This window comes from Columba livia, chromosome 1 (assembly GCF_036013475.1).
Source record: "Columba livia isolate bColLiv1 breed racing homer chromosome 1, bColLiv1.pat.W.v2, whole genome shotgun sequence".
NCBI classification, from domain to species: Eukaryota; Metazoa; Chordata; class Aves; order Columbiformes; family Columbidae; genus Columba; species Columba livia.
Window position 1 is genome coordinate 2,234,302 of NC_088602.1, and position 18,991 is coordinate 2,253,292.

An 18,991-nucleotide genomic window follows, 5' to 3' on the forward strand; every position below is an offset into this window, starting at 1 on the left:
GGACAACCAAAATGTCCCTGCTGGGTCTTGTGGGCAAAGCAGAAGTGGTTTAGTGGGACATGGGATGTAGCTGAGTGATGGGGACGTGGGACATGGGGTGATGGGGATTTGGGGCATGGCTGAGTGATGGAGATGTGGGACACAGCTCAGTGATGGGGACATGGGATGTGGCTCAGTGATGGGGACGTGGGACATGGGGTGATGGGGATTTGGGGCATGGCTGAGTGATGGAGATGTGGGACACAGCTCAGTGATGGGGACATGCAACATGTAATGATGGAGATGGAGGACAGCTGAGTGACAGGGACATGGGACAGCTGAGTGATGGGAATGTGGGACATGGCTGAGTGATGGGGACGTGACATGGAATGGGGGGGACATGGGACACAGCTGATTGATGGGACCATGGGACATGGCCGAGTTATGGGACATGGAGTGATGGGAGAAAAGGACACGGTTGAGTGACAGGGACATGGTTGAGTGATGGGGACGTGGACCATGGAATAATGGGGAAAAAGGACATGGTTGAGTGACAGGGACATGATTGAGTGATGGGGACGTGGACCATGGAATAATGGGGAAAAAGGACATGGTTGAGTGACAGGGACATGGTTGAGTGATGGGGACGTGGACCATGGAATAATGGGGAAAAAGGACATGGTTGAGTGACAGGGACATGATTGAGTGATGGGCACCATGGGACATGGAATGATGGGGAAGAAGGACATGGTTGAGTGATGGGGACATGGGAGATGGTTGAGTGATAGGGACACGAGACACGGCTAACTGGTGGAACGTGATACCCCGACCCAAGCATGAAGGATCTCAGAGTAATGTCCTCCCCAAGCCCTGTACCCCTTGTGTCCTTGCACCTGTCATGTCCTTGCGTCCATCATGTCATTGGCTCATTGTGTCCTTGCGCCCATTGTGTCCTCGTACCCATCATGTCCTTGCACCCATCATGTCCTTGGTTCATCATGTCATTACACCTATCATGTCCTTGTGTCCATCAGGTCTTTGGCTCTTTGTGTCCTTGCACCCATCATGTCCTTGTACCCATCATGTCATTGTACCCATCATGTCCTTGCACCCATCATGTCCTTATGCTCATCATGTCCTTGTACCCATCATGTCCTTGACTCATCCTGTCCTTGCACCCATCATGACCTTGTGTCCATTATGTCCTTGACTCATCGTGTCCTTGCACCCATTGTGTCCTTGTACCCATCATGTCCTTGCATCCATCATGTCCTTGCACCCATCATGTCCTTGGTTTATCATGTCCTTGCACCCATCATGTCCTTGTGCTCATCATGTCCTTGCGCCCATCATGTCCTTGCATCCATCATGTCCTCGCACCCATCGTGTCCTTGCACCCATCATGTCCTTGTACCGATCATGTTATGGGCTCATCATGTCCTTGCATATTTTCCAGGGTGTGAAAATGGCCACAGTGTTGGTGGGGCACCTGGTGGGACATCCCTGACCCACTGTCCCCACCCCACTGGGACAGGACAGAATGGGATGGGGACAGGATGGGATGGGGACAGGGCAGAATTATTACCGGACAGAGTGGGGACACATAAGATGGGGACAGGGCAGGGTAGGGACAGGCAGAAGGACAGCATGGAATTAGGGACAGGGAGGATGGGGACAGGGACAAGCAGGATAAAGCCAGGGATGGGGACAGGCAGGATGGGACAGGAACAGGGAACAAAATGGAGACAGGGAGGATGGGGACAGGATGGGATGGGGGTGGACACGATGGGGACAAGGCGATGAGGACATGGATGGTGGAGACAGGATGGGGACAAGGGTGATGAGGACACGGATGTTGGGGACAGCCAAGAGGGGGACAGGGAGGGTGGGGACAGGATGGGATGGGGGTGGACAGGATGGGGACAGGGGGTGATGGGGATGCGTATGTTTGGGACAGGATGGGATGGGGGTGAAGGACAAGGGCGATGAGGACATGGGTGTTTGGGACAGGATAGGATGGGGACAAGGGTGATGGGAACATGGATGTTGGGGACAGGACAGGGACAGCCAAGAGGGGCACAGGCAGGATGGGGACAGGGAGAGTGGGGACAGGGTGGGGACAGGGAGGGTGGGGACAGGATGGGATGGGGGTAGACAGGATGGGGCCAAGGGCGATGAGGACACGGGTGTTGGGGACAGAACGGGGACAGCCAAGAGGGGGACAGGCAGGATGAGGACAGGGAGGGTGGGGACAGGATGGGGACAGCCAGGCTGCGATGGGGACAAGCAGGACGCGGGGACCAGCAGCACCACGCCCCCCCCCACCCCAGCCAGCGTGGCGGATCCGGGGCCGACCCCCCTTTATCTCCCCCCCACCCCCAAGGCGGGGCCTCCCCGCCCCCCCCCCCGGCCTCTCCCGGCGGCAGCGGCTGGATGCGGGGGCTGGATGCGGGGGCTGGATGGGGGGCTCTGGCTCTGGGGGTGCTGCTGGTGCTGCTGTGTCCCCCCCCGAGCCCAGCCGAGACCTACACGGCCATGGCGAGTGTCCGCAGGGCGCTGGGCTCCGAGGGCCGCCTGCTCCGCCGGCTCCGCGGGTACCTGCGGGAGGAGCGCGGCCGCCTCCGCCGCCTCGCCAGGTACCGCCCCCCCCAAACCCCGGGACGGGGACACGCGTGGGGACACCCACCCGGCACTGCTAGCATCCCCCCACCCGCTTTAGGCAACCCCGTGGCCCAAGGGTGGGTGCTGCCCTGGCAGGGACGGGATTAATCAACCCCCCCCATCCCCTCCAGCTCTCAGTTTTTGGGGGTGCTCTTAAATATGAGGTCGTGGGTGGGTGGGGAGCACGACCTGGACACTGTCCATACCCCCCAGCCATGTCCCAGGAGGGGATCGGGGACGTGGGGCATGTCCCTGGGCTGGGGACATGCCTCACGGCATCCCCAAGGAACAGGGCATCCTCACCAGGGATGGGGTTCCACCAGGCTTGATGGGGTTTCCACACCTCTGGCTTGGCCAAAAAGTGGATGCTGGGGTATCATGGGTGGGTGGGGAGCACAGCCCAGACACTGTAGGAGACCAGGGACGTGGGGCATGTCCCTGGGCTGGGGACCAGGGACGTGGGTCACAGCATCCCCAAGGCACAGGGCCAGCCCCACGTACCCACCAGGGATGGGGTTCTTCCAACCTTGATGGAGCTTCTCCAACTTTGATGGGGTTTCTGCACCTCTGGCTTGGCCAAAATGTGAATCTTGGGGTACCGTGGGTGGATGGGGAGCATGACCCGTACACTGTCCACACCCCCCAGCCATGTCCCAGGAGGGGGATGTCGTCCCCAAAACCCTAAGCTGGGGAGTGTGTTATCCTCAAGGCACATGCCACCCCCACGTGCCTACCAAGGATGAGATTTCACCAACCTTGATGAGGTTTCTCTACCTTTGGCTTAGCCAAAAAGTGGACTCTGGTGTATTGTGGGTGGATGGGAGCATGGTACGCACACTGTCTATACCCCCCAAGGCCCTGTCCTAGGAGAAGGATATGTGTCACGGCATGCTCAAGGATCATGCCATCCCCACGTACCCACCAGGGATGGGGTTCCACCAACCTTGATGGGGCTTCTCCAACTTTTATGGGATTTCTGCACCTTTGGATTGGCCAAAAAGTGGACACTGGGGTGCCAGGAGTGGGGAGCATTGCCAGACAATGTCCACACCCCAGTCACGTCCCAGGAGGGAACATGGGTCACAGCATTTTCAAGGCACAGGCCATCCCCACGTACCCACCAGGAATGGGGTTCCACCAGCCTTGGAGGGGTTTCTCTACCTTTGTCTTGGGTATTGTGGGTGGGTGGAGAGCACAACCCAGACACTGTCCATGTGCCCCCAGATGTTTTCCAGAAGGGGGACATGGTCATTCCAACCCTGGACTGGGGACCTGGGATGTGGGTCATGGCATCACCAAGGCATGGGCCATCCCCACATACCCACCAGAGATGGGGTTCCACCAACTTTGATGAGGCTTCTCTGCCTTTGGCTCGGCCAAAAAGTGGATGCTGGGACAAAGCTGCCCAACTATGGGGGGCTCGAACCCCATCCCAGTGGTGTCACCACCCAGGAGCATCACTCGAAGTGTCACCCGATGGGTGCTCTGTAGGTTTTATGAGAAGGTCCAGGCGCTGCACCAGGACCCTGAGGCCTCGGTGGACAACCCCTTGTTGGCCTTCAGCCTCATCAAGCGTCTCCACTCCGACTGGCCCAATGTCATCTACAGTGATGAGGCCACCGAGAACACCCAGGGTATGGGGGGGATGCATGGCATTGTGTCCTCTCTGTCACCTGGGGAGAGCCAGGAGGTTGTTGGGATTGGGTGGAGAAGCAGTAGAACAGGTGGTAGAGCAGTAGAATGGGTGGAGGAACAGGAGAATGGGTGATGGAGAAGAAGAATGGGTGATGGAGCAGAAGAATGGGTGGTGGAACAGAAGAATGGGTGGTAGAGCAGAAGAATGGGTCAAGAGCAGAAGAACGGGTGGATTATCAGCATGTTGATCCCAGAGGATGGAGAAGAGCGGATAATGGTGACTGCACCCCAAAAGTTCATTAATCCCCCTCCATGCACCCTATTACCCCCATTTGGGGTTGCACTGGATGACCCTTGAAGGTCCCTTCCACCCCAAACTATTCTATGATTCCATATTTCTACCCCACCTCAGCTCTCCATGATGCCTTCAAGGAGGTGGAGCAGGAGCTGCCTGGAGCTGAGGACCTGGATGGGGCTGCCCGGGCGCTGATGCGGCTGCAGGATGTCTATGCACTCAGTGTCAAGGGCATGGCCAACGGCGTCTTCCAACACACCAGCCCCGGCCGCCCACCCCTATACAGCCCTGGCCAGCGCGTGTCCCTCTCTGCCGATGACCTCTTCCATGTGGGCAAGGTCAGAGTCAACCCCATCAGATCCACACAAAGCTTTTCCAGCCCAGGATGGTGCTCTCAGCCAAATTATGGGGCTTCTTGCTGCTTCCTGACTCATGGAAGGGAAGAGCCAAGCAGGTGGCCTGGGGGAGACCTCCTGCCCCAGCATGCCAGTTGGGTATGGGGTTGGCCCCAGCTTGGGGCGAAAAGTGGGTCCATAAATGCCGGGGAGGGGATTTGGGTGCTTGGACAGAGAGTTTGGTTTGGGGCAGAGTCCTCTGAGTGTCACTGCAGAGCTGGGGTGGAGGTTTAGAGCGTTGGGTAGAATGGGGTTGTATAGGATGGAATGGGGTGAGATGGAGGTGGAGGTGCTGATGGGGATGGAAAAGGGATGGAATTGATAAAGGTGGAGATGGAGATGAAGATGGAGGTGGAGACGAAGATGGAGGTGGAGATGGAGGTGGAGATGGGGATGGAGTTGGAGGTGGAGATGGAGATGGAGGTGGAGGCGGGGTTGGAGGTGGAGGTGGAGATGGAGATGGAGATGATGGAGGTAGAGACAGGGATGGAGCAGGATAGATGGGGATGGGACAGGAAGGGATGGGACAGGATAGGGATGACACGGGAGGGAAAGGGGATGGGAATGGGAAAGCGACAGGGTGTGATGGGACAGGATGTGTGGGAACTGGAAGGGGATGACATGGAGATGATGGATGGGATGGGATGGGATGGGATGGATGGGATGGGATGGGATGGGATGGGATGGGATGGGATGGGATGGGATGGGATGGGATGGGACAGAGTGGGCAGGGATAGAGGTGGAATTGGGATGAAGATGGTCATGGTGGTAGGATGGGATGAGAAGGGGATGGGATGGGTCAGGATGGGGTGAGGAGCATTGAGTCATAGAATAGTTTGGGTTGTAAGGGACCTACAAAGGTCATCCAGTGCCACCCCTGCCATGAGCAGGGACATCTTCACCAGCTCAGGTTGCTCAGAGCTCCGTCCAGCCTGGCCTGGGATGGGACATCCACCACCGCTCTGGCCAATCTGGGCCAGGCTCTCACCACCCTCAGTGTAAAATGATGAGGACGGGGGTGGGCATTTGGTGGGACATGGGGTGGGACAGGGTGGGGACAGCATGCAGGCCAGGCTCCCTCGCAGGTGGCCTATGACACGGGTGACTACTACCACTCCATTGCGTGGCTGGAGGAGGCTGTTGGACTCTTCCGCCTCTCCTATGGCAGATGGAACCCCGAGGACCGGAGCAGCCTGGAGGATGCTCTGGACCATCTCGCCTTCTCCTACTTCATGGTATGGCCCATCGAGTCCCATCCCCATCACCCTGGTGCCTGGTGGAGCTGAACCGTGGGCAGGGGGATGCTCATGGTCTCCCTACTCCTCCCATCCAGGCTGGAAATATCTCCCATGCCTTGAGCCTCTCCAGGGAGTTTCTCCACTATGGTACGTGGGGCAACCAGGAAGAGGGGAGATCATGTGGGGTGTCCCCATCACCAGCCTCCTTCACCCCATTTCTTGCCCCCACATTGGGTTAATTCTCCAGGACCTGATGCTGGGGAAGGGGGCGGGTGATAGGTAAATGGTGTTTTTGGGTGACATCACCTCTCTGGCAGACCCCAGTAACCGAAGGGTGGTGAGGAACGTAGCCAAGTACGAGAAGCTCCTGGAGACGGGGACAGTGACGAGCGCGGAACCCCTGCGACGCCCCAACAGCACCCGCCTACAGAACCGCGATGCCTACGAGGAGCTGTGCCAGCGCCTGGGGGGGCAGGTGGGGCTGGTAGGGGTGCCATGGTCCCCCACCCCACCGCTGTCCACCCTCTCATGTCCTTCTTGGTCCTCCCTCTCTCCTCAGCAGGCCCCGGAGCATTTCCCACAACTTGGGTGCTCCTACGAGACCAACGGCAGCCCCTACCTCCTGCTCCAGCCTGCCAAGAAGGAGGTGGTCCAGATCCAACCCTACGTGGCTCTGTACCATGATTTCATCAGCGATGTTGAAGCTGAGACCATCAAGGGGTTGGCAGGTCCTTGGGTGAGCCGTCCCCATCCCCAGGGATGTCCCTGTCCTAGAGGAAGGTGCTCCAAGAGTTAGACTTGAGGAAGGGATGTTTTACACTGAGGGTGGTGAGAGCCTGTCCCAGGTTGGCCAGAGAGGTGGTGGATGAACCATCCCTGGAGACATCCCAGGCCAGGCTGGACGGGGCTCTGAGCAACCTGAGCTGGTGAAGATGTCCCTGCTCATGGCAGGGGTGGCACTGGATGAGCTTTGTAGGTCCCTTCTAACCCAAACTATTCTATGATTCTATGAAGAGCTGGTGGTCCAGGATGGACCACCCTGAGGATGAAGAGATAAGAGGGGTTTTAAGCCAGGGCTTAGCCAAAGCCTTTTGCAGCAAGATCCTGAGGAGGGTGAGCCCAGCTTAGGCTCACATGAGCTCCCCCAAAAGATTTTGTCGAGAAATCAAGTCCATTCCTGTACCTATACCCTTTCCCAGCCAGGCTTGACTTGGTGCCACCCAACTGTGTTGGCTCCAACTGCTTCCATCACCCAAGTGGGACACCTTGGGGTGGGGATCTTTGGCCACCAGTTGGTATAACCCCCCCAGTTTTGACCCAAACTGAGGTCCCTACTTGGTGTTGGGGGTCCTCATCTGCAGCAACATCCCCCCTACCATGTGTCCTCCAGCTGCAGAGATCTGTGGTCGCCTCTGGGGAGAAGCAGCAGAAAGCCGAGTATCGGATAAGCAAGAGGTAGGAACCACCCCATCCCTTGTTCTCCAACCAGTGAGACCACCATGGCCCCATTGCCACCAACAAAGCTGTGCTGGGGACACCTGGGTTCTCCACACCCAGCAGTGCCACTGGCCACAGGTGGCTTTGGGGGGGCTGAAGGTGGGGGTGCTTCCACAGCGCGTGGCTGAAGGACACAGCTCACCCGGTGGTGCAGGCGTTGGAGAAGCGCATGGCTGCCGTCACCGGCCTGGACCTGCGCCCACCCTACGCTGAGTACCTGCAGGTGGTCAACTATGGGTTGGGAGGCCACTACGAGCCACACTTCGACCACGCCACGGTCAGGGAGCTGCTGGGGTGGTTGTGGGGTGGTGGTCAGGGTGGGTCCTCCAGTGCATTTGGGATGGTCCTTGGGGTGATCATGGGATGGTTCCTGGGGTGGTCTTGGTGTGATCCTGGGGTGGTCTTTGAGATGGCCACCAGAGTGGTCTGTGGGGTGGACACTGGGATGTTCTTGGAAATGGTCCCTGGGGTGGTCTTTGGGGTGGTATCCCTCAGATGTCCCTGGGGGTGGACCCTAGGATGGCTGCTTAGGGAAGGTCTCTGTATGGTCCCCATGGTGATTCTGGGATGGTGCCCAGGGTGGGGTCCCTGGGGTGGTCCCTGGGGTGCTCTCCCTCAGATGTCCCTAGAGGTGGACCCTGGAATGGTCTTTGGGGTGGTGTCTGGTATGGTCCCTCAGATGTCCCCAGAGGAGGACCCTGGGGTTGTCCCCATGGTGAGCCCCAGGATGGTGGTCAAGGTGGTCCCTGGGGTGGTTCCTGGGCTGGTCCCTGGGCTGGTCCCTCAGATGGCCCTGGGGATGGACCCTGGGTTGGTCCCCATGGTGATCCCCAGGAGGGTGGTCAAGGTGGTCCCTGGGGTGGTTCCCAGGCTGGTCCCTCAGATGTCCCTGGAGATGGACCATGGGGTGGTCCCCATGATGCTCCTGAGATGGTTCCCTGGGGAGAAGGTCCCTGGTGGGGTCCCCACAGTGACCCCTGGGATGTTCCCGGGAAGGGAGGGAGGAAAGAAAGGAGGGAGGGAGAGGAAAGATGGGAGAGGGAGAGATTTTCCCTGGGAGCAGCTCTGGTAGGGCCTGAGGTGCCTCCAGGCCCAGCCATGACTGTCCCCATGAGACTGACCATCCCTACCACCTCCTCATCTTCTCGGGGCAGTCCAGGAAGAGCCCCCTGTACAGAATGAAGTCAGGCAACAGGATCGCCACGCTCATGATCTACGTGAGTCCCGTCCCTCCCAATTCCAAGTTCTGGGCATGGAAAGACTGCACCTGCGTGGTCATCAGTAGGGTTCAGAGTGAACAGGGCTCGAGTTGGGTGGGGACAGCCCTAAATCAGAGCACGGCCGGGTGTTTAATGACAACTTGAGTATTTGAAATGACAAAAGGAATGTTTAAGAGTCACGTTGAGGGAAATGCTACGGGGCGACCGAGGGAGGTTCCGTGCCTCAGTTTCCCCATGCAAACAGCCACATCACAAGGGGAGGTGGGGGGGAAAGGCTCATATTTTTTGCTCCTTTTGCAGCTGAGTGCAGTGGGGGCTGGTGGCTCCACCGCCTTCGTCCACGCCAACCTCAGCGTGCCCGTGGTGAAGGTGAGGGGACCCGCAGCGAGTCGTGGGGAATGGGGGGACACCGGTCTGTTGCATCCCATTGCTCACAGGGTGATGCCAAACCCCAACGCCGGGGCTCCCTGATCTGGTTTGGGGTGTCAAACCCCAATGTGAAGGTCAAAGCCCAACCCCGGGCTCCTATCTCCATTTTGGGGTGTCAAAGCCCAACCCTTGGGCTCCCATCTCCATTTTGGGGTGTAAAACCCTAACCTTGGGGCTCCCTGATCTGGTTTGGGGTGTCAAACCCCAATGTGAAGGTGAAACCCCAACCCCAGACTCCCATCTCTCTTTTGGGGTTTCAAACCCCAACCTTTGGGTTCCCAGCTCTGTTTTGGGATGTGAAACCCCAACGTGAAGGTCAAAGCCCAACCCCGGGCTCCTATCTCCATTTTGGGGTGTCAAACCCCAACCTTGGGGCTCCCATCTCCATTTTGGGGTGTTGAATGCCAACCCTTGGGCTCTCATCTCCATTTTGGGGTGTCAAAGCCCAACCCTTGGGCTCCCATCTCCATTTAGGGGTGTCAAACCCTAACCTTGGGGCTGATCTGGTTTGGGGTGTCAAACCCCAATGTGAAGGTCAAAGCCCAACCCTGGGGCTCTGAGCTCTGTTTTGGGGTGTCAAACCTCAGCCTTGGGGCTCCCTGATCTGGTTTGGGGTGTCAAACCCCAACGTGAAGGTGAAACCCCAACCCCAGGCTCCCAGCTCTGTTTTAGGGTGTCAAACCCCAACCTTGGGGCTCCCAGCTCTGTTTTGGGGTGTTAAACCCCAACATGAAGGTCCAACTCCAACCCCGGGCTCCTATCTCCATTTTGGGGTGTCAAACCCCAACCTCGCGGCTCTCTGATCTGTTTTGGGGTATCAAACCCCAACCCTTGGGCTCCCATCTCCATTTTGGGTTGTCAAATGTCAACTCTTGGGCTTCCATCTCTGTTTAGGGGTGTCAAACCCTAACCTTGGGGCTCCCTGATCTGGTTTGGGGTCCCAAACCCCAGTTCTGGGGTTCCTGGCTCTGTTTTAGGGGTGCCAAACCAGGGCTCCCAGCTCTATTTTAGGGTGCTAAACCCTAATCCTGGGGCTCCATGATCCATTTTGGGGTCTCAAACCCCAGTTCTAGGGCTCCCATCTGTGTTTCAGGGTGTGAAAAATAAAATCTTGGGGATCCCAGTGCTATTTTGGGGTTCTAAACCCCAATTCTGGTATTCCAGGCTCTGTTTTAGGGGTTCCTAAACCCCAGCCTCTGGGTTCCCAATTCTATTCTGGGGTTCCAAACCCAAATTCTGGGGTTCCAGGCTTTATTTTAGGGACTCCAAAGCCCAATTCTAGGCCTCTTGGCTCTATTTATGGGTGTCCAACCTCAATTCTGAGGCTCCCATCTCTGTTTTAGGGGTTCCAAACCCCAACCTCAGGGTTTCCAGCCCTCTTTGGGGCTCCAAACCCAAATTCTAGGGCTCTTGGCTCTATTTTAGGTGCACCAATTCTATTTGGGGGTTCCAACCCCCAATTCTGGGGCTCCCAGTTCTGTTTTAGGGTGTTTAACCCCAATTCTGGGGTTCCTGGCTCTGCTTAGGGGTGTCAAACCACAACCCCAGGGCTCCAAACCCCAATTCTGGGGTTCCTGGCTCTGTTTTGGGGTCCTAGGCTCTGTTTTGGGGTTCCAAACCTCAATTCTAGGATTCCAGGCTCTGTTTTAGGGGTTCCAAACCCCCATTCTGGTGCTCCTGGCTCTCTTTTAAGGTGTTTAAACCCAATTCTGGGGCTCCTGGCTCAGTTTTAGGGGGTTCCAAACCCCAAATCTGGGACTCTAGGTTCTATTTTGGGGTTCCAAACCCAAATTCTGGGATTCCAGGCTCTGGTTTAGGGGTGTCAAATCCCAGCCCTAGGGCTGCAAATTGCAATTTTGGGGGTTCCAAGCCCCAATTCTGGGGCTCCAGGTTCTGTTTCAGGGGTTCCAAACCCCAGGTCCGGGGCTCCTGGCTCTATTTTGGGGTCCCAAATCCCAATTCTGGGATTCCAGGCTCTATCTTGAGGTTCCAAACCCCAGTTCTGGGGTTCCAGGCTCTATTTTGGGGTTCCAAATCCCAGCTCTAGGATTCTAGGCTCTGTTTTAGAGGTTCCAAACCTCAATTCTAGGATTCCAGGCTCTGTTTTAGAGGTTCCAAACCCCCACTCTGGTGCTCCTGGCTCTGTTTTAAGGTGTTTAACCCCAATTCTGGGGCTCCAGGTTCTATTTTGGGGTTCCAAACCCAAATTCTGGGGCTCCTGGCTCTTTTTTAGGGATTTCAAATCCCAATTCTAGGATTCCAGGCTCTGTTTTAGGGGTGTCAAATCCCAGCCCTAGGGCTCCAAATCCCAATTTTGGGGTTCCAAACCCTAATTTGGCGGCTCCAGGTTCTGTTTCAGGGGTTCCAAACCCCAGGGCCGGGGCTCCTGGCTCTATTTTGGGGTCCCAAATCCCAATTCTGGGGTTCCAGGCTCTGTTTTGGGGTTCCAATCCCCCTCTCTGCTCCACAGAACGCCGCTCTCTTCTGGTGGAACCTGCGGCGGAACGGGGACGGTGACGGGGACACCCTGCACGCCGGCTGCCCCGTCCTGGCTGGGGACAAGTGGGGTGAGACGCGGTGTCACCCTGGAGTGACACGGGGTGGGAGGAAACCCCTAGAAAGTCATGGATAACGGGGAAAAACGCCACCGATATTGAGCAGGGGTGACGAGGCAGACAGGAGCAGACGGGGTGTCCTTGTCATTGTCCCTTCCAGTGGCAAACAAGTGGATACACGAGCACGGGCAGGAGTTTCGGCGGCCGTGCGGCATCAACCCCCAGGACTGAGCCACCGTGGGCTCAAGGACGTGGCACCCATGGGTGACAAAGCCAACAGGGCACAGTGTGTCCCCAAGGCTGCCAGTGGCACAGGGGGCTAGTGGCGGTACAGCCGGATTCAGTGAAAATAAAGTCCAAAAGACATGAAATTGGAGTCTGGGGCAAATATCTTGGTGTGGTGACATTGGGGGCTGGTTGTGTCCGTGTCCCCACATCCCTGAACCCTAAACAGGCCCTCAAGCCCATCCTCCAGCCTTAGATTAAGTCTTTCTCCTAAAAGAAGTGGTAGTTAAGTGACGTGGCATCTCTAGAGTAATCAGTAGGCTTCAGAGTGAACAGGATGACGAGCAAGAACCAGAGCAAAGACACCACATGATCCTTAATCGGACAAACCGGTGCCCGATGCATCTTCGGCTTAATTTTGGAGCTTGATTTTTTTCTCGCTCATTTTGGGTTCGAAAATATGCATTTATTACCCCGCGTCTGCGTTTATCCAGCCTTGGATTAACCCTTTGGTGTGTGCAAGCAATGAGCAGAACTGGGGCAGGGAGCGGCAGGAAGATGCTATGGGAACAATTTGGGGCTTTTTCACCCAAATTCTGCCAAATTTCAAAGCAATTTCCACCCCCCCAAATCCTGCTCTTCAGATAAGAACCACCACCCCAGGACGCAGGGTGTTACAAAACAGATGAACCGACACAGCCCGGGTTCCTCAACAGCCCGAGCGCCGCCGTTTATTGTTTTCAGATGTTTCTGGACATGTGGAAACCATCGGGCAGGGGGAGGAGGGGAAAAAGGAAAAGCTGTGGCTAAAGCATCAGCTCGGAATGTCGAGAGAGGATGGGGGAATATTTGGGATGACGAGAGGCTTCTGTGAGTCACAGGAAAAACCCAAGGACGGCTGGATCACAGTCATGGAATCCTTTTGGTTGGAAAAGCCCATCAAGGTTGAGTGCAACTGTTCCCCCACCCCCGGCACTGCCCCATGTCCTGAGAACCTCATGTCCGTCTGTCCAGCCCTCCAGGGATGGTGACTCCAGCACTGCCCTGGGCAGCCTGTTCCAATGCCCCACAGCCCTTTGGGGAAGAAATTGTTCCCACATCCAACCTCAACCTCCAGTCTTGATAAGCATCACTATTCTCCATTGGCTTTGGTATCGTCTCCCATCCACTTCACATCTGGAGCAGGGCAGCTCAATAAAAGACATTTCTAAATAATGAAAAGCATTGTTCCAAACCAGCCAGCGTCCTCCCGCTTCTCTGCTTTTACGGAGCCGGTAAAACACTGTGGGCTGTGAAAAAACGCAGCGAAAAGCTGCCAGTGGAGGGAGGGTTTTCAAAACATCCCAATTTTTTACGAGGCAAAAAGAACATTTCTTCTCTCTGCAGCGACTTGCGCCACGATCTGTGTTATCCTTTCCCCTAAATATCATTTATCTCTGCCTGAATTCCCAAAAAAGGAGAAGAAACCACCACAGGAGCATTAATATTCACAGAATCCCAGAATGTGAGGGGTTGAATGGCCCTGGAAAGCTCATGCAGTGCAATCCCCCCATGGAGCAGGAACACCCAGATGAGGTTACACAGGAAGGTGTCCAGGCGGGTTGGAATGTCTGCACAGAAGGAGACTCCACAACCCCCCTGGGCAGCCTGGGCCAGGCTCTGCCACCCTCACCCTAACCGGGAAAGAAGTTTCTTTTCAAATTTAAGTGGAACCTTTTGTGTTCCAGTTTGCACCCATTACCCCTTGTCCTGTCACTGGTTGTCACCAGAAGAGCCTGGCTCCATCCTCCTGACACTCCCCCTTTCCATATTGATCCCCATGAATGAGTCCCCCCTCAGTGTCCTCTTGTCCAGCTCCAGAGCCCCAGCTCCCTCAGCCTTTCCTCACACGGGAGATGCTCCACTCCCTTCAGCATCTTGGTGGCTGCGCTGGACTCTCTCCAGCAGTTCCCTGTCCTGCTGGAACTGAGGGGCCACAACTGGACACAATATTCCAGCTGTGGTCTCCCCAGGGCAGAGCAGAGGGGCAGGAGAACCTCTCTGACCTACTGACCACCCCCTTCTAACCCACCCCAGGTACCATTGGCCTTCCTGGCCACAAGGGCCCAGTGCTGGCTCATGGTCACCCTGCTGTCCCCAGGACCCCCAGGTCCCTTTCCCCTACACTGCTCTCCAACAGCTCATTCCCCAACTTACACTGGAACCTGGGCTTGTTCCTGCCCAGATTCAAGACTCTACACTTGCCCTTGTTCTACTTCACTAAATTTTTCCCTATTCAGACAAATGTGTGGTCTCAAGAAGCGTCTGCAGCTTGACGCAGCAAATTCCCCTCCACCTCCTTTCCCTGTCGTCACCTTTACTTTTGAATTACTTTGGAAGCCAGCATGACACAAAGAGGCCCCGAACCTCTTCTGCTTGGCACAGAGCGACGCCACAGTAAGCCAGCTGTTGAAATATTTATTATTATTATTATTATTCTTTTTTTCCACTCACTTCTCAAACGTTAACAACAAAATAGAATTCCAGGGAGCCCACGGGATTCGGAAACAGTCGTTCGTTTTCCAACGGTGCTTCTGCAGGGTATAAAACTGATTTTCTTCCGCTGTTTTGGAAGATTTCACAAACTGTAAAAGCAAATGATAACAGGAGAGGCAAATGCGAGGAGTTACCACAATGAATCACTCCGAGCCGCATCCTCCGAGTGACTCGAGCACGGAGGAATGTGATGTTACCGGGATCGTTCATGAATAAGACAACAGGCACATGCTGAACTACCCCGTGAAGAGAGACTCCGGACACACACACACACGCTGTTGTTGTTTAATTTCTAACAATTTGAACACAGGAATCGTCTGGAAAAGGCTGAGAATTGTGCCAATTTTCAGGATACAGCTGGGGAAAAAAAGAATATGCTATTTTGCATCTCAGCTACTGAAGATCCAGTGAATCCATCGGCGACTGAAACGGGGCGGACGTTACATCGAGGTCACGGTAAATTGATGCGGATTAATTAACACGGTGACTTATGGAGGGAGGCACCAGGAATTACTCTTTGAACAAGTGAGTGCCGATGGCCGAATTGCCACGAGGGTGGAGAATCTTGGGAACGGGGCTTTGTTGTCCCTAATTCAGGCTTTTGCCACCCAAATGTGTCGGAGAAGGGACATGGAGCAAAGCCACAACTGCCAAAACCAGAGCTCACGTGTGAATTAATCAGAGGAGACGAGCGGCTTCTCCACCAGGGTAAACGCCGATGTTAAGCCGGGCTTTGCTGAGCTCTTCACGCCGTCTCGCCACCTGCACCTCTCAAATTCGTGATGGCTTTTGTCACAGGACACAGATGCAAATCACAGCTCTCGAATCAGGCAAAACCCAGGTTTTTGCCTTAGCAAAACAGCGTTAAAATGCTGCTTTGTCATACAGCGAAGGGTGACGGATGTAAAGCAATTAGAAAAAATTAATTCAGACATCCACTGGCAAAATATTGGGGAAAATTGCTCCAAAATGTTTCTGCTCTTACGCTTGAGAGTGATTCTTAGGTGAAAGCAAATGTTCTGTGGGGAATTTAACCCTGAAGGAAAGCTCTCCGTGTAACTACAGCATGGAAACAGGGAAGGCAGGCAGTGAAACCATCGAGGAGGCGGCGGTGGAAACAAGGTCTTTCCTCCAAATACGGGGGAGCAAACGCGACGGCAGCTGCTTGCGCGTCTGCGTCGACATCGGGATTGACTCCAAGCTCTTCCAGGCTTTGATCTACGGCGCTTTTGGCATTTTTTTCATCCAAAAGGCGCTATCTCGGCTCAATTGTGTGTAGCAGCGACAAGAAGAGAAGAATAAGCATGTTCCAGGGGCAAAACATGGCCTAACAAAGCGCGGCCTGTTGAGCACGTTGCAACTGCTGGTCTTGGGCCTTCCCCATAAACGCAAGCGTAGGGTCCCGTCTGCAGGAGACGGCGTTATCCAGGCTATTGTTTTGCATTGAGAACTTGAAAAAAAGTAATAAAAGAGCTGCGAGACTCTGAAACAGAGCTCACGGTCCCCCCTCGCCTTTTTGTTTTAATTTCCTGCCTGGGAAAGTCGCATTTAGGCTCTTCCCACGGCTTAACCCGTAAGGCCGGTGTTGGCGAGATGAAACCTGAGCTCCCGACGAAGAAGATTCCGCGTCTGCTTTTGGGGAAATAAATACATATATTAAGAAAACAAACCTAAGGGGCACTTTGAAGACGATTAGATGGTTCCACGGAGAAATCCTGAAGCCTTTGGCTACGCTGCGATACCCTCGGTGGACCTGGATGGCCAATGGCCCCTTCGCGGTTGGGTCCAAGAAAAGCCTGAGAATCAATGGAGATCATTTTGATGATGGACTTAGTCGGGATTTCAGGAGGTTCTTCCTCGTGGCAGCAGAGGAACCAACTCCCAAGGGCCTGAAGAGCTTTTCATGGTCTTTTAGTAGAAGCTGCTTCCCAGCGAGGAAGTCCTTAAGCGCTTAAAACATTCTGGAGAACTAGTTCTAAAGGGATGAATCTCACACCAACTTCTCACTGCTGCTCAACTGGAGGGATGAAAGGAGATGGATACATCACAGTGGCCTCTGGTGCAGTTTATTTACAACAGGACTCAGTGCCGGAGAACACCAGGGTATTAACAAGCAGGAAACACGCTGGGAGGGAAAAAGGAGAGGGGAGGAAAAGTCGCACGTTGAAAATCAAGGTGTTCTCTGCATGTATTTGACACCCTACATTTAGTTGATTACCCAAACAAGAATCTATCGGGAAGGTTAAAATCAGCATCGATGCTTTCGACTATAACTTGTAAGCTACACAACAGCGAGAAGCACAAAAGCTTTTTGGTGAAGAATTCTTAGCTAAAAGCAGGAAGACTTTGCAGAACTGCCTAAAAAAGCTGCTTATTTTAGGATCATCTCTCAGAATTAGATCAGCACCTTCTATGAGGTCTAAGCTTTAGCTTTAGTACTGGAACTAAGACTTTGTGAGTTTTTCCTTATCAGCCACAACCCACTCTCACTGCTGATTGAGGACGTCGGGCTTCTAGGGTTCATTTTGATATGAAAAAGCGTGAGATAAGAGCGGAAAGTCGGCAAAGCGAAGCAAACAGCTCTACCTGTCTAATCTCATCGGTATTTCTCGGCCGAAGAAGCGTGGTGCAAGTTGTTTCCAAAACACGGGGCCTCGCTTACTTCGATAAAACGCTATTTAAACTAAATATTGGAAAGCAAGAGCTCGAGCACCCGCAGGGCCTTACCACTGGAATCCACCGATGGGCTCTGTAAACCTGTGACGGATCAGGAATGTCGCAACGGCTTCAGCAACCTGAAGGAAAGAAGAAAACATCGGTCAGAATTTCAAGGGACACGAAGGTAACAAGAAATCCAGTTGGTTTCAAAGGCTGTAGCGTTTCCAACAACAGGTCGGGTCCTCAGGACCCTCTTGTTCAGGTTTGCTCCTTTCAAACTAAGAGGTTTATATTAAATAGAAATTAAGCATATTTAATATATTAAATATTTAATATTAAACCAAATTAGTTAGATATTAAACATATTAATATATAAAAGAAGGAGCTACATGCTTCCACCTTTACTCTGGCACTGACCACACAATCAAGAACAGACACAACTTGTTCACCGTCTCTTTCGGGAATTCTTAAAACAATGCGTAGGTTTAGAGGGTAAAACAGGTCTGGTTAGTCCTATAAAGGATAAATCAAGATACTCACCTGACAGCAGTAATACCGCTTAGAATTTATATTAAAAAGAACAGTGTAGGAGGTCGGTATAGATAAAAATCCCTATTTGAGATGGGTAAAGTGAAGCACAGATAGGCCGAGCTTTACATTCACGGCGGTCAGCGTAGAACGAGTTTTAAAACCAGAGGTGTTTCTGACCACAGGCTCTACCGGCTACACCACATTCCTGCTTCTATCTGGACGCTGATTTCGGCAGCACGCAGCTCTGTCAGTCTGCGAGCTGTTTCACCAATAATTTGGGTTGTGTTTGGAAAATACGAGCCACCCAGCCCAGCAAAACACAGACCAACCCCAAAACCTGCAGCTTAGGCCAAGGGAGAGCGGAGAACTTCACGAGGAAGGGGATAAATCCACATTCCACGCGGTATGAGTTAGTTCTGTCACCGCTAGGCTGGGGCTTAAATCAGTGGTGAAGCCAAGCTCTGTGTCATGCGACATCTTAGACCAGGCTTTCCAGCCAAATCCAAGCTGTTTTGTGAATAATCAGTTAAGATGTTGTGCAAAAATTGCCCCTGAAGTATAAGTATTGTAAGAGAAGCTGAGAAGGATGTGATCAATGGATCAATATCTCAGGGTGGGTGTCAGAGGATGGACCAGACTCTGTTCAGTGGTGCCCAACGCCAGGGTGAGGGGCAGCGGGCACAGACTGAAACACAGGAGGCTCCATCTGAACATGAGCAGAACCTTGTGTGCTGGGAGGTGCCAGAGCCTGGCCCAGGCTGCCCAGAGCGGGTGTGGAGTCTCCTGCTCTGAGACATTCAAACCCCCTGGACCCACCTGTGTGATCTGCTCTGTGACCCTGCGTGAGCAGGTGGGTTGGACTGGATGATCTCCAGAGGTCCCTTCAACCCCAATCACACTGTGATTCAATATTTAAGCTGTGAAGACTGTGATTTATTTATTTAGCTTCAATCCCATGGTGGGGCTCACCTTGTCTGGAGCATCTTCATGGACCGCGTGACCACACTGCGGGAGAACCTGCATCTGAAACTTCCCTGTGGATGGACAGAGGCATCACTGCAGCGGCTTTCCCAGCGGTTTTGATTTCTAACAGCAGCGGTTTAGGCAAAAGGTTCTTGTGTACGCACGAAACATCGGG

General features: G+C 54.2%; 2 protein-coding genes across 3 annotated transcripts in view; one reads left to right on the forward strand and one right to left on the reverse strand.

The window, feature by feature from the left end:
* The first annotated feature begins 2,358 nt into the window (after positions 1 to 2,358).
* On the forward strand, positions 2,359 to 12,275 carry P4HA3 (prolyl 4-hydroxylase subunit alpha 3). The gene is made up of 13 exons (XM_005500634.3): positions 2,359 to 2,615; positions 4,132 to 4,274; positions 4,688 to 4,908; positions 6,051 to 6,200; positions 6,299 to 6,350; positions 6,521 to 6,678; positions 6,763 to 6,939; positions 7,594 to 7,658; positions 7,818 to 7,977; positions 8,855 to 8,917; positions 9,221 to 9,289; positions 11,820 to 11,916; positions 12,065 to 12,275. The coding sequence occupies exons 1-13, from the start codon at positions 2,413 to 2,415 to the stop codon at positions 12,133 to 12,135; spliced, it is 1,629 nt and encodes a 542-aa protein (XP_005500691.3). The 5' UTR covers positions 2,359 to 2,412; the 3' UTR covers positions 12,136 to 12,275.
* Positions 12,276 to 14,570: 2,295 nt separating this feature from the next.
* PPME1 (protein phosphatase methylesterase 1) overlaps positions 14,571 to 18,991 on the reverse strand; it is a 33,532-nt gene continuing 29,111 nt past the window's right edge. For both annotated transcript variants that reach the window (XM_065069236.1, XM_065069314.1), the window contains exons 12-14: positions 18,823 to 18,887; positions 17,392 to 17,459; positions 14,571 to 16,789 (exon numbers count right to left, since the gene is read on the reverse strand). In XM_065069236.1, coding sequence (XP_064925308.1) covers positions 16,771 to 16,789; positions 17,392 to 17,459; positions 18,823 to 18,887 — 152 coding nt within the window. In that variant the 3' untranslated portion in view covers positions 14,571 to 16,770. The remainder of the gene's footprint in view (positions 16,790 to 17,391; positions 17,460 to 18,822; positions 18,888 to 18,991) is intronic.